At 45.3% G+C, this 20,716-nt stretch overlaps 1 protein-coding gene across 1 annotated transcript in view; it reads right to left on the bottom strand.

Annotated features, from left to right (window-relative positions):
* Window positions 1–5,644: 5,644 nt before the first annotated feature.
* POLR3B (RNA polymerase III subunit B) overlaps window positions 5,645–20,716 on the bottom strand; it is a 99,176-nt gene continuing 84,104 nt past the window's right edge. The window contains exons 25-28 of the mRNA XM_054719444.1: window positions 20,381–20,547; window positions 14,511–14,624; window positions 11,304–11,477; window positions 5,645–6,490 (exon numbers count right to left, since the gene is read on the bottom strand). Coding sequence (XP_054575419.1) covers window positions 6,361–6,490; window positions 11,304–11,477; window positions 14,511–14,624; window positions 20,381–20,547 — 585 coding nt within the window. The 3' untranslated portion in view covers window positions 5,645–6,360. The remainder of the gene's footprint in view (window positions 6,491–11,303; window positions 11,478–14,510; window positions 14,625–20,380; window positions 20,548–20,716) is intronic.

Below are 20,716 nucleotides of genomic sequence, written 5' to 3'. Positions count from 1 at the left end.
CTCACCCGGGCCTAGGTTCACGAGGCCTCACCCGATCCAGGGACACATGGTCTCACCTGGACCCAGGGATGTTTGGCCTCTCCCAGACCCAGGGCCACTTGGGCTCACCCGGGCCTAGATGCGCGAGGCCTCAACTGGATCTATTGACCCCTGGCCTCACTTGGACCCAGGGGAGCGCGGCCTCCCCCAGACCCAGGGGCGCTTGGCACCTCCGCAAGAGTCCCGCCTCTCCCCGCAGGCATCTGGGTCTCCCACGGGTCCCCAGAAGCTGGATTTCAGTGTGATGGAGAGCTAATCTCCCCTAGGTTTGGAACAAAAGCCCCTTTCCCCCGCCACCAACCAGACCCACGCTCCTCCACACCTCATCCCCTCCGATTTCGCTGGTTTCCTCTTCCCTCTTAGCTATAAATCTACCATTCAGCCATCTCTCCTGTAGTTCTGGATGGCAGAGGCTCTGTCCTCCATTCGTGCCCCTGAAATTGCTGTGCGCGGTGGAGTTCGCAGTTCCTTTGTTTAACTTAGCCGCCTTCTTGATTCTCCTCTGTCAAAATGGCTTAAAGGGCTTGAATGTAAGATGAGAACTCCTAAGAATCCTCCAAATCGGTGTTGGCGGCCTCCGGGGCCTCGAGGATCTCACTGCGCAGTTCGGCCAGGTCGGTGGCGCGGATGCGCCCCTCCTGCAGAAAGATGGTCTCTTCCTTCACAGAGAGCCGCTGCGCCGAGTCCGCGGCCGCCGCCACAGCAGCTGCTGCGGCGCCCACGAGCCCATGGCCCCGGCTGCGGTGCTGACTGAGAGGAGCAGCCGCCCGGTCTGGGGAGATGCGAGCAGCAGTCGCCACCCTCACTAGTCCATGTTCCAGTTGTATTTCCGAAACTGCCATGTGAGGCAACACATCAGCCTTCACCTCCGCCGTCATCTTTTTCGAATTCCCCAATTTGTTCTTAATCCCTTGAATTCAGTCAACTCTACTGAGGTCTAGTGGCGCCGGGAGGTGCACGGAGAGGGCGCCCGGGCCTCCGTCCGGTGTGCGGGGCGCGCGGCCCGCGGAACCAGGCGCGCGGGGGCCTCGCGGCGGGGATGGGCGCTGGGCGGCCGCCGGGCTCCGGGCGCCGCTGCCGCCGCGGCGTCCCCAGTGCCCCGGGCCGGGCGGCCTGCGGGGGCGGCGCAGTTGCGAAACTGAGTGAGTGTCTACAGTTAAGTCTTGATTGTTGTTGGTGTCACTAGGAGGAATTGTCCTCCAGGCCAATTGTCCATGAGGACCCTCTTTGTCTATATAGGAAGAGTTGCTGTGCAGGAGACATGAGGCTCCTGTGTCTGTGTCCCTCTGTATTCCTTGCAAACACCTCTGAGAGAAACGCGCCCTGGAGTTTCGCCCTCTGCCTGGAACTGGGTTTCAATGTAGTTGGAACTGGGTCTCAGCGCAGTCTGGCGCCTTTGTCTCCTTCCCAGCAGGGCCATTCAGTGGCGCAGGCAACAGTCCCTCCTCTGCGCGCCCTCCCGTGTGCGCCTCTGGAGCCGCCGCTCCTCTGTGCCTCTGCCCCACAGGCCAAATTCATTCCCCCAGCATGTGCCTGGCTTCCCAGGGTTTCGCCCGGAACTGGGGTTCAGTGCAGTCAGAACTGGGGTTCAGCACGGTCCGGAGCCCTTGTCTCCTTCCCGCTAGGGCAGTTCAGTGGCGCAGGCAACAGTCCGTCCTTTGCGCCCCTTCCTGCGCGCGCCTCTGGAGCTCTGCCTTCCGCCGCTCCTCTGTGCCTGCGCCCCACAGCCCAGATTCATTCCCCCAGCCTGCGCCTGGCTTCCCAGGGTTTCGCCCGGAACGGGGTTCAGTGCAGTCGGAGCCGGCGCTCAGCACAATCCGGAGCCTTTATCTCCTTCCTGCCAGTGAACGCCGGCCAGGCCGTCAGCCGCCCCTTCCTCTCCGGCTCCATCCTCCCCGCAGGCGCGCGTGCTCGTGTCTCCGTCCGTTTCTCCATACCTCAGGCTTTTGCGGCTCCCCCGACTGTCCCCGTGGCCTTCTCCTTCTCCCCAGCTGTGGGCATTTCAGTCCGCCAGCTTTCCTGTGGTTCTGGACGATGACCGTTCTGACCTCTAGTTGTATTTTTGAAATTGTTGTGCCCGGCTGCGGGTTAGGTGTTTAACCTATGGCGCCATCTTGGTTTCTCCTGTGTTCTTTTTTGAAATTTACTAAAGTATAACATACATTCAGAAAAGTGAAAAGCCCTGAGTATATACAGCTCAATGAACTTTCATAAGATAAACACACCCCTGGAACGAGCACTCAGGTCAGCAAAGTATCAGCCGCACCCGAGAAGCCCCCTTCCCCCACCACACAGTCATTAGCCACCCACTCTGCCCAGGGAATGGTGATCGTAACTCCTTAGATCATGCCTATCTTTGAACTTAAATGGAACCAATACAGTAAGCATTCTCTTGTTTAACTTTTTCAATCCAGTATTACAGTTGTGAGAGTATTGAGATTATTGTAGGCATTTTTTCATTGCTGTATAGTATTCCATTGTGTGAACATGGCACAATTTATCTGTTCTATTGTTAATATGCAGGAGTTATATTTTTAAAATATATTTTTATTGATTTTAGAGAGGAAGGGATAGAAACATCGATGAGAATCATTGATCGGCTCTCTCCTGCAGGCTGCCCTGACCAGGAATCGAACCATGACCGCCTGCTTCATAGGTGGACCTTCAACCTCTGAGCCACACCTGTTGGGCTGCAGGGGATGTTTTTAAGTTGGGGCTATTAAAAATAACTCTATTAGAAACATTTTTGTACATGCCTACTGATAACATTTCCATACGTTTCTGCTGGGCATACATACACCGAGGAACGAATTGCTGGGTACATTCAGCTTTAATAAATACTGTTAGCAGTTCAGCATGTGTTGCTATATGACCCGGGGGTTACTATGAACTGAGTTGTGTCTCTCCAAAATTCGTATGCTGAAGCCCCAACTCCCAATGTGTTCGTATTTGGAGACAGGGCCTTGAAGGAGATAACGGATATTAGATGAGGTCACAAGGGTCCTAATCCGATAGGACTGGTGTTCTTTTAAGGAGAGCAAGAGCCACAGTGCTATTTCTCTCTCCTAGCACTCACAGAGGGAAGGCCACATGAGGACACAGTGAGAAGATGGCCGTCTGCAGCCAGGAAGGAACCGAGTTCTCACCAGAAACCAAACCTGTCAGCACCTTGATCTTGGACTTCAAGCATCCAGAACTATGGGAAAATAAATGTCTGTCATTTAAGCCACGCAGTGTGAGGTGTTCTGTTATGACAGCCAGAGCAGACGAGTCGAAGGGGAGAAGTAGTGGGGAAGTTGGCCTCACCTCAATGAGCTTGCTTTCTATTTGGGACTGTGGCCTTTCTGGTCCCGGTGTCTTGGCAACTCTGAGCCCACAGGTTCGTCTCCCCAGCTCTTTGACTCTGCCAAGGCTCAGGTCAGGCCTGCAGCCTCTTAGTGGTTTTGTAGCCTCTCATCCCTGTGCCACCTCTGACCTGGCAAGACCCTAAGAACAAAGTGCTCGAGGGTGGTCTGTAAAAGTCTACTCTATCATTACTGGAAATGGAAATCCAACTGGTAGTTTTTAAAACAAGGCATTTACAAATAACAAATGCTATTCAAATGTAGTGTCTGCTAGTTTTTGAAATAGCAACCCAACACAAATTTTTCTTCTAAGGATGTCTCTATTTGGAACCCACATTTTCTTTAATCTTTGTTAGCTTTGAGACTGAGAATTTCCTAGAAGGCTAGTTAGGTGACTCCCTGCAAAATGATCAGAATTGCCTAGAATGGTTTTTTAGGGGGAAAAGTTTAAGAAAAACAACCACTCAGTGACACTTGAATAAAAAAAAAACCTGTCTCATCTGGGCCCTGGCCGGGTAGCTCAGTTGGTTGAGTGTAGTCCTGATATGCCAAGGTTGTGGGTTCGATCCCGTCAGGGTACATACAAGAATCAACCACAACAAATTAATGTTTCTCTCTCTCTCTTTCCTTCCCTCTATCTCTAAAATCAATTTTTAAAAAATGGTCCCATCTGGTAACTGAAAAGAGAATCACAGATGAAGCCCAAACAACGCCGACTCAGAGAGCTGGTTTCCAGGCCCACGCTGTTTCCAACAGTGGTGGGTATGGTGCTGGGGCGCCAGCCACTTAGTGCCTCAGTTTCTTTAGCTGTATGAAGGGAATAATCATGCCTGTGAAGAATCGGTCCCAAATCTCCAGAGCAGGTCCTCATTATGCCTGGAGCCCCCTCAGCATGGCCGAGATTCCTCCTTGGCACTGATCACTGATGGTGCTATGACCAGCTGACGTCTGGGCCTCAGAGGAGTCTGGCTCCTTCAGGCACCGGCACTTGCTGCTCTCTTTCTGTCCTTAGGACAGTGCCTCACACATGGCAGGTCCTTATGAACCCGGCACACCGGTAGCTCTTCCCAAACTGACCCATCGAGTGGTCACTGAAATGGTGAGCCACACATTACAAGGCAATTATGTCTTCCGTGAAGTTGATAAGTGGAGTTGTCACATAATAGGACATGGTCAAAGTCTCCCAAGAAAACTCATTAAATGGCCCACAAAGTACAGAAGATGTTTTGTACACTCCATCCAGTACGGTCGTCGTTAGGTACTCTCAGTTCTGAGAATGACAAAGCCAGATGAAAGGAAAGGGCAATGGGCATAACCCAACACCTTGGTGCATTCGAACCTCTCAGTCTTTATTACACCTCATGTTTCTTGAAGTGGCTGGAGACCTGTGGTGATGGCTAAGGAAGGCCTACTCACCCGCAGTGTCTCCTTCATTCTGCTTTTACAGTCAAGTCTCTAGGATTTATACACCAAGTGATGTCGAGGTTTGGTTCTCAAGTCGATGACTAGCCTGTTTCCCGGAACATCCCTCTTTTGGAGAGTCCTGGAGCATGGTAGCTTGGTAAAGGCTTTGAAAAAGTCCTTGGTATGTTTAACTTGGTTATAACCATTTTCTCAACCCTATTTCACACTGGCATGTGTTTCCTGTCAGTATTTAAAAACCTATTAATATTCTATGAGACATGTTCATTGTGACGTGCTAGGAATGCAGCCTTAGACAGTTACTTAAAGCTTTTCTGACTTATTTTATAAACAATCCTTAGTATAAGTATTTATCTGGCTTCAGGGCAGAGAAATTAAGAACAAATTAGAAATGGAGAAGGCTGTCAAATTAAAAAGAATATGGACAGCTAACATCTTGGCAGGAATGAAAGGAAGAGAAAAATTATAACGCATCCATGGAATTATTTTCAGATATTCGACACTGCACGTGGTACGATCATGGAGATTCAAAATAGTAGCAATTAAGTCCATAAGATAAAGCAACATCCTTGGCAAACTTGCTTCAGATGGTAGGAATATGTTTATTATATTTCATCAAGCTTAAAGTTAAGAAGTTTGGGTGTATAAAGGCAAGATTCAATTGTTAGAAAAATTTATCCTCTCACAGTAGCAGATACGAAAGCCACTGCTCTATCAACTGCACCCTTGGTGCTTCCCACAGTTCTTCCCTTCACATATTGCTCAGATCACAGTCAACCGATTCAAACAGATTCTCTTTTTTTAAAAAAAATATGTTTTTATTGATTTTTTTAGAGAGAAAGGGAGAGGGAGAGGAGAAACATCAATTGGCTGCCTCCTGCATGCCCTCCACTGGGGATTGAGCCCACAACCCAGGCATGTGCCCTGACTGGGAATTGAACCAGCAACCTCTTGGTGCATGGGACAATGCTTAATCCATTGAGCCACACCGGACGGGTTCAAACAGATTCTTTATATGCAAGTTTCATACAAACCTTTGAGTTTTATTTAACCCCAACAATCTTTTTAAGGAGGATGGTTTTTCTAACAAGTAAATTTCAAGATACCAGAACAGAAATAAAAGTTTATTTATCTTTTAGGTCATGTCCATTTGCAAATCAAATTCAGTACATGAACGAGGAAATGCATTATAGTCCACATTGCTGGCATCTCTTCCATGGCCTGAGGCTCACTGATCAAGGGGTGTCCAGTCAGTCTTCTAGTGTTAAAAAGTCCTTTCCAAAGGACTTGTATGCATGCATATAAGCATAACCAATGTACGCAAAACTCTGGGGGGTGAGGGCATATATGGGAGTGGGGTGGGGGGGGCAATGGTAAGATATGTACACATATAATACCTTAAAAAAAAAAAAGTCCTTTCCATCGATTTTTTCTTTTTTTCCGAGAGAACATTCAAAGGAATTATTCACAGGAGCAGACATGGTCCTCAGTCCCTTCTATTTTGCACTGCGTTGGACATATGGTTTGTTCTCTTTCAATAGTCACCTTCCCATCCTCACTCATTGTATTTGGCCAGTTTTAACCTGGGGATAATGTTCATAGACTGCAGTTCCTGGAAGAGCAGCTTGCAGGCATACGGAATACGAAGGGAAGACACGTGACAGGACGACTTGCAGTAATGGCACCTGAAACCCAAGTCGGCATGTATTAGTGGGACAATGACTCAGAACAAAGGCCTGCATGTAGGAAGTGAGAATTCTCTCTAACAAATTCTACTGCCATTCCATCGAGTTGGTTTTCTATTCCTCAGTGTTCAGCCACACTATCCAAAATGTACTTGTGTGTCCCCACAGTAAAAAGAAGCCTCCAAAGAAGCAAAAACCAAAACAAAACAATGACCACTCCCCCGGTTTTAAAAACACATACTTTTAATCAGGTAATACCATACTTCTTAGACCTTTCTCCTTAAAATGTAAAACATCTGCCAATATAGTTGTTTTGAATAAGCCCCCGAAATCTGAACCATCTGAAAGTTACTCAGATACAGATTTTTCATTGTTGAAAGCATTTTAAAAGATTCAGTCTCCATGTATTGATAAGCATCTACTACAATGTACTGTTCTAGGCAAGAGCTCCACATTTACCACCTGACTTCTGTCACTGAGAGACCTGAAGCATGCTGGGAAAGATGGGACTTTCACATAGAAAGGTGGTGTCCAGGGCTCTTCAAAGTGGGTTATTTCTATGAGCATTGGGAGCTACTTTACTTACTGGCCCTGTGTGTGTGCACATATTCCCATTTAATCCTTACCACAGCCCACATTCCTAATCAACATGCCTACTATGCTATTAGGAGTACCTTTTCTCTTCCTTCAGCCAGGGAACTTAAAGCCATTGATTAGGTCTTTATCAATGGCTACAAGTAAAGAAAGGTCCCTGGGGAGAAAATGAACTATTCTGTCAGGTTTCAGACCAAAACAGAGCCTCACCCTATACCTCAAGGATCTGGGGCACCTGGGACAGTAGGTACCCAGTACAAATCCCGAGACTTAATAGGTAGAAAACTAGGTTCTCCCAGGAAACAGGGCAGAACATGAGTGCAAGAGGAACAGCACCAAGGCTTGGAAGAGGCAGTGCTAACTGGGAACTGGAGGGAGATCCCTCAGAGAACAATACAGGCTATCCTGGAGGGTGGTAAGGCCCATGTGTAAAAAATGTAAACACGCATATTACTGAAGCAATCACAAAAGTGGCAAAGATGTGCACAAGAATGCTCGCGGTCACACGTTTACAGTAGCACGAAGCAGGAGACAGCTCAGGTAGTGCTGTGAGTACCGGACACTTACGCAGGAGGACACTGTGCAGACACTGAATGCAATGGTGCAGACCCGTATTTACTGCAATGTCAAGGTGTCCAGGACACACTGTGAGGTGAAAAAAGCAGTTTGCTAAACAGCATGGTCCCAAGCGGGTCCTCAAATGGGTTTCAGTAAAGGTATGAAGTCCCCCAAATCATGGGACAATTAAGTCCATAAGATTTTTTTTTGGTATCTATTTGAATTTCCCTGCTATTAACAATCTCAAAAAAATTCATGATTTAAAAACAAAAATGGTAAGAACAACTGGCAAACAGAGATGTCCCCCAGAGTCACTAAAATATTAACAGGGGTCATCTCTGAGTGGTGGGAATTCTGACTACTTATCTTTTTTTGTAACTTTGAGTATTTTATAAAGAGCAGGGATCATTTTTGTAATCAGCAAAATAAAGCTTGTATTATTTCAGAAAAGAAAATCACGGAGGCTGAGAATTTGAATGTGCTGGTGAGTGACTATACAGACAGGAGCTTCTTGAGAAGAGAATGGGATCCATGCTTGGGCCCCTACCAGGAGCTGCGAGAGCTTCAACTTCGGAGTATTTGACTCTATCCACAGTAATAATACAAACATGAGAATTACTTTTCCTAAAAGATTACCTAAAGATCTTTTTAATGCATGACAGTTTACGAATTATGTTTTTAATGTGCCTGGGTTGGTCTAATTTATTCAAGTATCATGTTCATGCCTTCACTGAATTGGAGAAATGCATTTAGCTGGAGCAACTTCTTGCAGATTCTCCTGTCATTATCCTGTGAATCCAATCCAGGCTAATCTACTTAAAATTTCTATGTGCTGATTCACGATCCAGAAAGCCCACTAACCTTCTCTCTTATGAACTATTTCTCCACTATTTAAAATGTTCCAATGCATATATACACATACATGCATACACAAATAAAAATATATACATATATAAATAGAAATATGTAAATTACCTTACCCTGGTCTGAACAACTCCCAAAGAAAGAAACTTGACCCAAACAATAATAAAATAAACTGATTTTTTTTCAGGGCAAAGCCAGCAAAAGGAGGAGGCTGTGGCTTCATATGAGAAATGATTGTCCAGTGAAATATCTTCCATGAGCTAATTATCTTAATAGGGTTTTTCTTTTCTCTGCAGTTTTCCTTCTGGACCTCTCTTTTGTGATTTATACCCTTCGTGTCTTCTGTAGAACAGTCTTGCTGTAAACATCCCCATAGCAATGCCTTACTAATGTGCAAATCAGCGACGAAAGGCCAGTTTCAAGGTTCTGAACTGCTCTAATTACCCAGCCTCCATTGTGCTGTTCATTAAAGAGCGACTCCCTCCAACAAACGCCCGTACTCCCTCCCACACAACCCAGCACACACGTCAGGTAACATGGGAAAAGGACAGCATCATTATGCTCCTCTGCCTGAGAGCAGCACAGGGAGCCTGCCAGCCTTGCAGACTGGATGAGGATGCTTTCCTGTTGGCAACAAGGGTGTAAGTAGGCCATTCAAAATCAGACATACAGTACACCCAGGTCTGTTTAATTACAGTGAAGACCCTTAAACTGTGTAACCTGCTTTAGTGCTCTTTGAAAGGATTTCAAATACAATACACATTGAACACATGAGCTTCAAAATTAGGCACTGCCATCAGATAATCTTTAAATGTGACAGAAACGAAGCAGGAAAGAAGGTACGAAGTTAACAGAATAACATTGAGACCAATTATTGCTAACTTCCGTTTTCCCAAGTATTCAGCATAAGAGGGCAAGGTTTTCAAAGTGCAGAGTAAATATGATCGTTCTTTTCTTTCTCTTTTCTCCTGTCCTTTTCTCTTTTCCGTCTTTCTTCCATTTTCTTCTTTTATTCCCTCCCTCCTTTCTTTTTTCCCTTCTTTCTTTTTCCTCTTTCCCTCATTCCCTCTTTCTTTTCTTTTTTTTATTTTTCCTCTTAGCCTTCCTCCTTCTTTCTTTTTTTCCCCTCCCTCCCTCGCTCCCTCCCTCCCTCCCTCCCTCTTTTCCTTTTCCTCACTCTTCCTCTTTGGGGGTGGGGAGGTGGGGGGTGGCACATGAGAGAATGCAGGGAGAACAGAGAAGAAAAGAAACTCTTTTTTGAAGTTTCATGATCCCTATTGGTAATAAAATGACTCTTCTGCACCATCTTTTCAAAGTAAATTACTTAAAAATCCTTGTGCCAAATTTGAAGATTTAACCATAGTGGAGCTAAGTTCCAGGCATCTTCCTATTACATTACACCTTGTTGTTGTTACACAGGACAATAAAAGGCAAACTCAATATGCATTTCAAAAGACCCATGTCACTGATAGGAGAAAGAGCTAAGTTTACGCTCAGAATATTGTCACCCCATCTCTGCAACCTTATGAAAGGCAAATGGCCACCTCTGGTATTAGTTTTTAAAATGAGATAATTTCTTCACAGACAGGTCTCATCGACTCTTCTACACCAAAATAATAAAATAATTGATTTTGGCTAAAAGGATTTGACATTTAACTAGCAAGGTATACACTGTGTTCTAAGAAGGCCACTCATTATCCTTTTTTTTCCTTCACTGTTGAGAGTATTACAGATGTCCCCTTTTATTTCCCCCCATCATTCTGACTCTTAACTTGCTTTATTCAACCAAGAAACTGGCAGCTTAAGATGGCAAGAAGTTGGGGGGACTCATAAGGAAGATGTGGCCCATGTTCCTAACCCTCAAGCTCTGGCAATGAATGCTCATCTGGGCCTAACTACCCTTCTGGGGACTGCCCATCCCTAGGGAAAGGGGCTCTGGAAGGGAAGTGAGGGGTGATGAGGAAGATGAAGCTACTTCCCATCCCTGCAGCACCTGCCTCAGATGTTGTTAGACCTGCTCTCTGACAGAAAAGAGAGAGACTGGGGAATGCAGGCCCTCCTGTCTACAGGGGTATTCAGGGTTCTGGATCATGACCAACGCTAAGCAGAGTAGTGGTTCTTTGGTGGTGCAGTAGAACCATTAAAAGGAGAAAAGATGCTCTAACAACACAAACAAAAGGTATGCAGCATCACCTTTTAAAATGGACTTTGTGTACTGACTGCACCGAACTAATAGCCTGCGAATCAGTTTACCTACTGACAATCCTAGTGCCAGTTAGCAATATGGTCTCTGCCATCATGGGATTCACCGTCCAAGTGGGAAGCAGCTTGCTATGCAGACAGAGTACAGACAAGGGGTCAGGGTACCAGGTTATGGTCCTGGTCTGTCACTAATTTGCTATAAGATCTTGGGGCAACACACTTGGCTCTTTAGGTTTGAAGTTAAATGAGGGCATTCGACACAATCTTCTCTAAAATGTTTCTATTAACAATATGCTATAATTATAACATCTACCAATGACTCTGCTAGGATTTTTACAGGTGAAGTGTTATAAAAGGTACTCGAGATAATAGTAACAAGATGATGAAGTCCTTAGTCCTTGGGAGTTTAAACTCCAGCTGTGTAAAGAGCAGGACATTAGGTAGACAAAGTGAACATGTACACATAGAATCCCCAATTCCAGGAAAGCATGGACTGGAAGGTTGGAGAATATGTAGGTATGATCTAGAGTCAATTCTCGAGCTGTGATTTAAGAGGCAGGGGGTGTAGTATGAAAGACATATGGTATCCACTTACCAGCCGGAATACCCCAGAAGTCCACACTGCCCACAGACATCAACCTCAAAGGCATCACTTGAAATCATTAGTCGCTCTAGTAAAAGCATACTGGCTCCATAACCAATTAAACAGTCACGTTCCATTTCTCCAAGACGCAAACCACCATCACGAGATCGACCTTCAGTGGGCTGCCTTTGAACCAAGTTAAACAAATGTGTTATTATATTACACAAAGAGGCTGCATCACAAGCTGGCTAAGAGCTCAGCGCTTTGGAGCAGGGCTCACCTGGATTCAAATCACTTATTAGGCAGTGACCTTGCGCATGCTGCTCAGCCTCTCAGCCTCATTTGTAAAACGTACATAAGACTACCTGTTCCAAAGAGCCTTAAATGAGCAGAGATGTGATCCTAGTGGTTGGTTGCTATTTTTATTTTTAAATAGAAATAGTAAGTAATTATTTAAATAATGATATAATAATAGACACACAGCATATAAAGTACCAGTGCTAGCATTACGATTACAATCACTATCATTATTATTAGAGAGGGATGTCTTTTGAGTATTTTCAGAGATGTCTTAGTTCTTTGTTATTTAAAAACAGAAAAAGTGAGCACAACAGAGTGTGGAAGAAACCCGGGTCCTCTAGCAGTTATTCCCAGGCCTCCAGGGAGGAGCTTTACTATTAAATAAACATGGAAAGAAGCAAATGGATTTTTATAAAATTTGGAATAGATCAGGACTCACCTGGAGCCAGATGGGAGGTTGCCCAGAGACCTACCTCCCCAGCCCCCAGGTGTGAGTCCCATACGAGTCCTTCTTTCGTGTGTGAAAATGCTCCATTCCTTTTCAGAGGGAGCACTTGAACTGGGCAGCTATTAGCCCCTGAATGGACTCCCTGTGGCTTATGTATCTACTGGGCTTGAGAATACTTTAAAAGATTAAGAATCCAGGATCCAGAGATGCAGGTAAAATTAAGAGATTCTGAAACAACTTAGGCAACCCCACCTAGGTACTGGTGACACAAATTATCAGTGAGAGAGAGACAGAGAGAGAGAGTCACGAGCACCCTGGCCAGCTTATTTTGGAGTGACACTCCTTGGAGGTACTCTGAGCAGGGGTGGACTATAAAGCTGTTTGCTTAATTCCACAGCATCTTTTAATCTTTGCTATTGTTGCTGCCAGATTTCCAAAGAGTTAAGAAGGTAAACACACGATTGCCAGCACATGCTGAAATGTTAACTTGTGTTGTTGATAGTTACAATGGAAAATCAATTTAAGTTCTATATTATTTGTTGAAAGGAAATCTACATATGAAAAATTTATAAGTAGATCTCAATGAACACACTGTAGTGGAAACTTCATAGCTGAGCACAACATATATAAGCTTTTATCTGCTAGTAGAACCCCCAGAACAGGGGAAGGATCCTTCCACCTGTGGTCACTGGACAAGTGAAGGTGGTCAGATCACATGTGGGCAGAACCCAAAACTTGAATTTTAACCAACTGAGATAACTGACTATAGACAAATGCACTCCAGGCTGTCTTCATATGGAATACACAAAAGTAATACTAAAGTATTAACTTTTTTTATACAACGAAGTAAAACATAGGAAATAACTGCTTTGACATTTATATTACTCTGAAATAGTTTTTGCATGTTGTAAGTGAAATACAAGTTCCGGAGGGGACAGTATGCAGGGGAAAGATACACCTAACCCAAGTAGGGTCTCATTGCTGAAGTCAATACTGGCTTGAGAATCTCAACTTCTCTTCCCTCTTCTGTAATTTAAGCACTCAAATGCCTATCATTTCAATAGGCATGTGCATTTGCTCAGTTTTACATGGTCAAGGGATTGAGTCATCTACACCTCTCCTTTGATTTGGAAAACAAAACAAAGACCCAAATATTAGCTGCTTCATCCTCTGCTCCCTCCACTGCATTGTAACATCTAAGCAATGCTCCATGAGAGTGGACAGGGACCTGGATATTTATTGAGCACCTCCTATGGATCGACACTGTACACAGTCTATATTCAAACACCTGACATTCACCAGCATGCTGTGTAGTGGGTTTTATTGTCTCCACTTCATATACAAGAAAATGAAGCCGAGAGACGTAAGGGATCTGTCCAAGGCTCATGGTAGTGCTACAAGGTGGTGATGAGTTCACATCTATGTCATTCTGACCCCAGGGCCTGTGTTCCCTCCCCTGGCAGTAGTGCCATACTGAGTTGGGTAGTAATTCTTTAAGGTAAAGGCTGTGCTGTGCATTGCAGGATGTTTAGCAGCATTCCTGACCTCTAGATGCCATAGCTCCTTCCTTGCCCCCCAGTGGTGGCATCCCCAAATGTTTTCTGATGTCCCAGGGAGGCAACATTGCCCTGGTTGAGAATCACTGCCTTAGGCTTTACTGCTCCAACTGGAAAATATAGTAGTAAGAACACATAAACTTGGTATTTATACCCATTTGTCAAATCCGACATTGGGCTTGAATTGAGGATACACTGGTGAAAGGGTATACATAGACCCTGGAGCTTATGCAAATAAGCATGCAACTACAGGTGCCTTATGCTCCAATCACAGAAGATTAAAAAAAAAATGACAGCTGTGGCTTAGGCTACCAATAAGGTGTGCATATGTTTTCTGTGCTCACATGGGAGCCTGAGGTGTACTGATATGCATGTTTGTGTGTAAGTGTACTTACATTCTTATAAAGGAACTGTTTTGAACAGGACCATACTTGTAAACTGGTACACAGTAAACGATTACATAGGACAGTGATGGCGAACCTATGACATGCGTGTCAGCACTGACACGCGTAGCCATTTCTGATGACACGCGGCCGCATGCTGAGGATGAAACATTTGCTGCTCCTGAGGATGAAACATTTGCGACTAGAGTCTTGGAGTTAGTTTTTTCCTCAAAGTGACACACTACCTGAGTTATGCTCAGTTTTCTGGTGAAGTTTGACACACCAAGCTCAAAATGTTGCCCATCACTGACATAGGAGAATACTGTGAAGACCTACGGAGGGTTTGCTCTTGTGCCTGTAAAATGATTTTTAATGTAAATCAGACACATATAATTTTTGTTGATGCCTAATACCCCAAAGTTTGAAATCTCAGGGAAACAGAAACTTGGTTAGTCTGCTTATTGCTGTACTTGGAAATACAAGGGAGACTCGACTGCACTGTAAATTCCTTCTGTAAGTGCTCTTCTCTTACCTGGTAAGGACAGCCCGCGGTCCCCGGGCACGGGCATGCATCTTATCCAGCACCATGTGTTTCAGCTTCTGGTAGTACACGGGGCCGAAGTAAATGTATGCTTCCAAAGGCTCACTGAAAGAAAGGTCAGAGTTTGGGGTTAAGAAACTAAGTTGGCTAACAGGAGACAGCCTTTTCTAGGTCTCAGCACTGACAGGCCCTTATTTGTTTATGAACAGGTTTATGAGTGAGTGAAAGAAAATGAAAAGGCTAAATCTGAAAATATAAAAGTACCATGGATACATTAAAGCAGGGGTAGGAACCTTCCTTTTGCCAAGGGCCTTTTGGATATTTATAACATCATTCATGGGCCATACAAAATTATCAACTTAAAAATTAGCCTGCTATATTTAGTCAAAAGTTTAATTAACTCACCCCTAGTGCTTTGGCAGAGCCAGACCAAATGATTTGGCAGGCCTTATATGGCCCGTGGGCTGGATGTTCCCCACCCCTGCATTAAAAGGTACAGTGTTTAATTAAGAAATAAAATTTAAACAGCTTGTGAAACTGTGTACGGAACGGTGCTTCCTTCACTGCTCCCACCCTAGCCAGGCCGCCATCCTTTCTGCCTGGACTACTGCAGATAACCTTCTAGTTGGTCTTCCTGCTTCTACTCTCCTCTCTCAACAATCTCTTCTTCACGTAACAAGCCAGAGCCATTCCTTCTAAAATGTAAATAGCAGCAGGTCACTCTTCTGCTCTAAATTCCCAGTGGTTTCCCATTGCACTCAGAATCCGTATCATCCAAATTTTGCATGTAGCCACAGGTCTAAGGTAATGTGGCCCCTGCCCACATCTGACTCATTTACTACTTCCTTTCTCCATCGCTCATTCTACTCCCTAACACTGGCCCCTTCATTGTTCCTCAAGTGTAGTAATGAATCTTTAGAAATATTGTAGTAAGAGTTTAAAGGAGTGAATATTTTAGTGCTTTGACAGAAGAAACCTTTTTTCTGAAGTCTGGAGCAAGAGTAGCTAGAGGATCGATGACTTTAAAATTATTTTTACTGCCCCAGAGCTTCCTTCCTGAAAAAAAAAAAAAAATCTACCATGTGTCATTTAATCTATGACTTAATCTGTATAACAATCTGTCATCCTTATTTTTAAGATGAAGAAAAAGGCACAGAGGGTCCAAGAGGTGAAATAAGAGCTGGTGAGTGATGCAGGAAGCTCCAAACCCAGGGCTCTCCCTGCCATGCTGGCCAGTCTTGAGCCAGGTAAATATGGGCCACAGAATGATGTAAGAGTGGGAAGAGCAAAAGACATGGCAGAGAGGCACATAAATACATCTGCGCCCGCTTGCTTGCTATACCTTATACTTTCTGTATCATTAGCAAAGGCTTTTGCACTTATCAAGCCATTCCGTTAGCTTAAGCACAACTAGATTCTTGGAAGACCCAAAGTGGAGTGGAACAGTGTGTCAGGAGACCCTATTCTTGTCTCAGTTTGTCACATAGTAATTATATGACTTCTTTATCTCAGTTTTCTTAGTTGTACAACAAAGTGGTTGGACCAAGTTTCTTTCTAGCTCTAATAATAAATGATCCTATTCCTCCAGAGTACGATTGCTCATGGTAGAATTTATGGAACTCTGTCACCATTTCATCATCAACTGAATAAGGCCATATGCAGTTTTCCCTCCTAGCTACACTGAAGAATGTGACAAGGGTGAAAGCTGGTAGGTGAATATGTTTGCAAGCCCTTGGTAGAACTCCGAGATAATTGGGAAAGAAATGAAAACACTGGCTGGGTGTAGAGGACAGTGATGTAGACATAGCCATTAGCTATCTATAGGAAGCAGAGCATAAGACATTCAAAACTTTCAGTAAAATTATGTTCAGAAGGTCCACCAAAATGGTTCATTTGTTTTGCACACTTTCTGGGCAACTTCTGCATTATTTCTGGGTGAGAAGCAAAGACTAAGATGATTAGTTTTGCAATAACAACAGCATTTTCTGAAATGGACCTCAGTTATGTTACTGAATTATTTTTTAAATGGACCATTACTCTTTCCCAGTAATGTGATTTTTCTATAACATCTCAAGTATGATACAGCTAAAGAAATCCATATTATCATAGGCTGGATAAATCATTTTAGAAAGCACTCAATGCTTTTAACAGATACAGATTTTGACCATTTTAATCACATCTGGATAGTCCATTTGCAGCACTGAAATCAAGCTGTGTGTTCTCACACATGCTTCCACACTGAGTTTCAGTTGTGCATTTTAGGTTTAAAACCTCAGAAGAACAGTATAAACACTGTGTCCCAGAGTTTTACCTGGCATAAAAATACTGAAGTGTGTCTTAATTTAAACAACCGACTTGACCCTTTAAAATCATGTGCAAGTCAAGTTTCAAAACCTTGTCTTTCACAATAATTTCAGGGATATCTCTTTCTCCCAGATAAAAAGAAAACCCATCCCTCTGCCTGTGTGACCTGCTCTTCCCTTTCCCCAAACTCACTTCAGGCGGCACCACCACCTCCTCACTGCATGGCAGCTGGGCTGGCCTCTTCCAGGTCCCGAACCTACCAAGATCTGTCCCTTGTGAGGTGGTAAGTATGCTTTTCCTCTGCATGAAACACTTCAGAAGCTTCACTCTTCTCATCCTTCACATTTCTGCCTTCCCACAGGGGTCCTCTAACCTACTCTTTGTCTTCATTCAGGTGAGAGCTATTTGTATTTATTATTTGTTTTCATTCCTTTATTCAACAAATATTTATGGAGTGTGTGCTGTGTGTCAGGCTCTATGCTAAACACTGGAAATAAAACAGTAAACAAAACAGACAAGCCCTGCTCTCAAGGAGGTTAAATTATACTTGGGAAGATAGACAATAATATTAAATAATATCCTATCTAATAAAGAGCAATATGCAAATTGACCGTCACTCCAAGACACAAGATGGCCACCCCCATGTGGTCAAAGATGGCCTGCAGGGGAGGGCAGGTGTGGGGAGTTAGGGGTGACCAGGCCAGCAGAGGAGGGCAGTTGGGGGTGACCAGGCCTGGAGAGGAGGGCAGTTGAGGGTGACCAGGCTGGCAGAGGAGGGCAGTTGGGGGGGACCAGGCCTGCAGGGGAGGGCAGTTGGGGGGGACCAGGCCTGCAGGGAAGGGCAGTTGGAGAGGACCAGGCCTGCAGGGAAGGGCCGTTGTGGGTGATCAGGCAAGCAGGGAGGGCAGTTAGGGGTGACTGGGCTGGCAGAAAGGGGCAGTTTGGGGAGTCCAGGTCAGCAGGGGAGGGCAGTTGGGGGGGACCAGAACTGCAGGGGAGGTCAGTTAGGGGCAACCAGACTGGCAGGGGAGGGCAGTTAGGGGTGACTAGGCCGGGAGGGGAGTGGTTAAGGGGTGATCAGGCTGGCAGGCAGAAGTGCTTAGGGGCAATCAGGCAGAGGCAGGCGAGCAGTTGGGAGACAGCAGTTCTGGATTGTGAGAGGGTGCAGGCTGGGCTGAGGGACACCATCCCCGTGCACAAATTTCGTGCACTGGGCCTCTAGTCCTATCTAATAAAAGAGTAATATGCAAATTAACCATCACTCCACTACACCCACAAGCCATGCCCACCAGCCAATCAGGAGCAAGTATGCAAATTAACCCAACTAAGATGGCTGTGGCCACGGAGAGAGCAGGAGACTTGGGTTTCCCCGGCAATGGAGGAAGCCAAGCTCTCCGCACACCCTGGCAGGCCCAGGCCTCCACTCAAGGCTACAAAGTTTCAATTATAGAAGATAAATAAATCCCAACAAAAATAGCGGCAGCCACGGAGCTGGAGAGAGCAGGAGGCTTGAGTTGTCCCCGGTGATGGAGGAAGCCAAGCTTCCACAGCCCTGGCCTGCCTTGGCCTCCTCCGCTCAAGGCTACAAAGTTTCAATTATAGAAGATAAATAAATCCTAGATACCAGGGCCTCTGCTTGGGTCGCTGGGGGGCATGGCTGGCTTGCAAACCACCACAGGCCCCTCGCCCAGGCCACCCCATGCCCCAAGGGAACCCCCATCCTGATCCGGGACACTCTTCAAGACAAACCAGCTCTGGCCCCCACCCGTGCACAAGGCCTCTATCCTATCTAATAAAAGAGTAATATGCAAATTGACCATCACTCCAACACAGAAGATGGCTGCCCCCATGTGGTCAAGATGGCTGCCCCATGTAGACACAAGATGGCCACCACAAGATGGCCAGCAGGGGAGGGCAGTTGGGAGGAATCAGGCCTGCAAGGGAGGGCAGTTGTGGGTGATCAGGCCAGCAGGGGAGGGCAGTTGGGAGGGACCAGGCCTGCAAGGGAGGGCAGTTGGGGGCGATCAAGCCTGCAGGGGAGGGCAGTTAGGGGTGACCAGGCCGGCAGAGGAGGGCAGTTAGGGGTGACCAGGCCTGCAGGGGAGGGCAGTTAGGGGCAAACAGGCTGGCAGGGGAGCAGTTAGGCATCAATCAGGCTGGCAGGAGAGTGGTTAGGGGGTGATCAGGCTGGCAGGCAGAAGCGGTTAGGGGCAATCAGGAAGGCAGGCAGGCGAGCAGTTGGGAGCCAGCAGTCCTGGATTGTGAGAGGGATGTCCGACTGCCCGTTTAGGGATCCGACTGCCCACCGGGATCGGGCCTAAACAGGCAGTCGGACATCCTTTGAGGGGTCCCAGATTGGAGAGGATGCAGGCTGGGCTGAGGGACACCCTCCCCTCCCCCGTGCACAAATTTTGTGCACCGGGCCTCTAGTCCTATATAATAAAGAGCTAGTATGCTAATTAGACCTGACGGCAGAACAACCTTCCAGAACAACCAGTGGGTGGGGCCACAAGGCAGCTGGGGCTGTGAAGGCCAAGCCCCTTGCACAAATTTCATGCATCAGGCCCCTAGTATATTTGATAATGATGAATCCTACAGAGAAAAATAAAGCCGGAAATGGGCAATACTGGATTGCAGTATTAAATTAAGTAGTCAGGATAGGCCCTGCTGATAAGTTAACCTTTATCTGTTATTTTTTAATGTCTAATAACAAATCTTCACAGTCAGCTCCTTAGGTCACGGACCATGTCTATTTTGCTCACTGTTATGAACTTAGCACCTAGCTCATGCTCGGTATTTAACATGTCTTTAGTGTGTGGATTGCAAAGTAAGACCTTAGGCCTCTGACAGAGCACTAATTATCTGATATTCATCATATCAATAGAGAGCAAGTTTAACAGCTAAAGAATTTTACATTATATATAATTGACTTGTTACTTAAAGTTGTGTAGAAATCCTATTTTGGTAAATTATGTTTTCTATATTTTAAACGATAGTCCCATCAGTAAAACAACACTTCTTAATTTATCAGTTTTCTAAGTTTGGATTTTCTTTTCTCCCCATCCCTGTTTTATTGAGATATAATTGATATAAGACATTATGCAAGTTTAAGGTGTACAACATGCTGATTTGATACATTTATATATTGCAAAATGATTACCACCATAGCTTTAGCTAACACCTTCATCATAAATCTGGATTTTCTTATATCAGATTTCTTAAAGGAGTAAAGTTGATTATCGTAAGGGCTCATACCTCCTCTCCTAATAAAATCATACTTTTTTGTTTTGTTAATCCTCACCAGAAGATATTTTTTCCTTTGATTTTTAAAGAGAGTGGAAGGGAGAGAGAAAGACAGAAACACCGATGTGAAAGAGACACATCAATTGGTTGCCTCCCACATACACCTGGACCGGGCCAGGGATCGAACCTGCAACTCAGACATGTGCCCTTGACCGGAATCAAACCTGTGACCCTTTGGTGCTCGGGGCCGTCACTCTAAGCACTGAACAACACCGGCCATACTTTTACTTTAAGACACCTAAACACACACTTACCCTGTGATGCCAGATGTAACATAGTCTTTCCCCAAGTAGTTATAACCATGGCGAACGAGGTCTTCACAAACATCCTTCACTTTACTGCCTCCAAAGGCAGTGCCGTAGTGGAATCTGCCATCTAACACGCCTGCCTTGCCCGCCAACAGCTCAATTAACTTTCCTACCTGTGGGATTGAGCAAATTAAGTGAGTACCTTCCTGTGGTATAGAAATCCTGCCTGTTTATTTAGCTCTGGCCCTATTTCCCTAAATAATTATGGAACTACTACTATTAATAAGAGTGACAAATAGTAAATATTTATCTCTCTCTTACTGTGTGACTGACTGTTGGAGA

Source organism: Eptesicus fuscus, chromosome 7 (assembly GCF_027574615.1).
Source record: "Eptesicus fuscus isolate TK198812 chromosome 7, DD_ASM_mEF_20220401, whole genome shotgun sequence".
Classification (NCBI taxonomy): Eukaryota; Metazoa; Chordata; class Mammalia; order Chiroptera; family Vespertilionidae; genus Eptesicus; species Eptesicus fuscus.
This window is presented reverse-complemented; position numbering and strand designations above follow the sequence as displayed.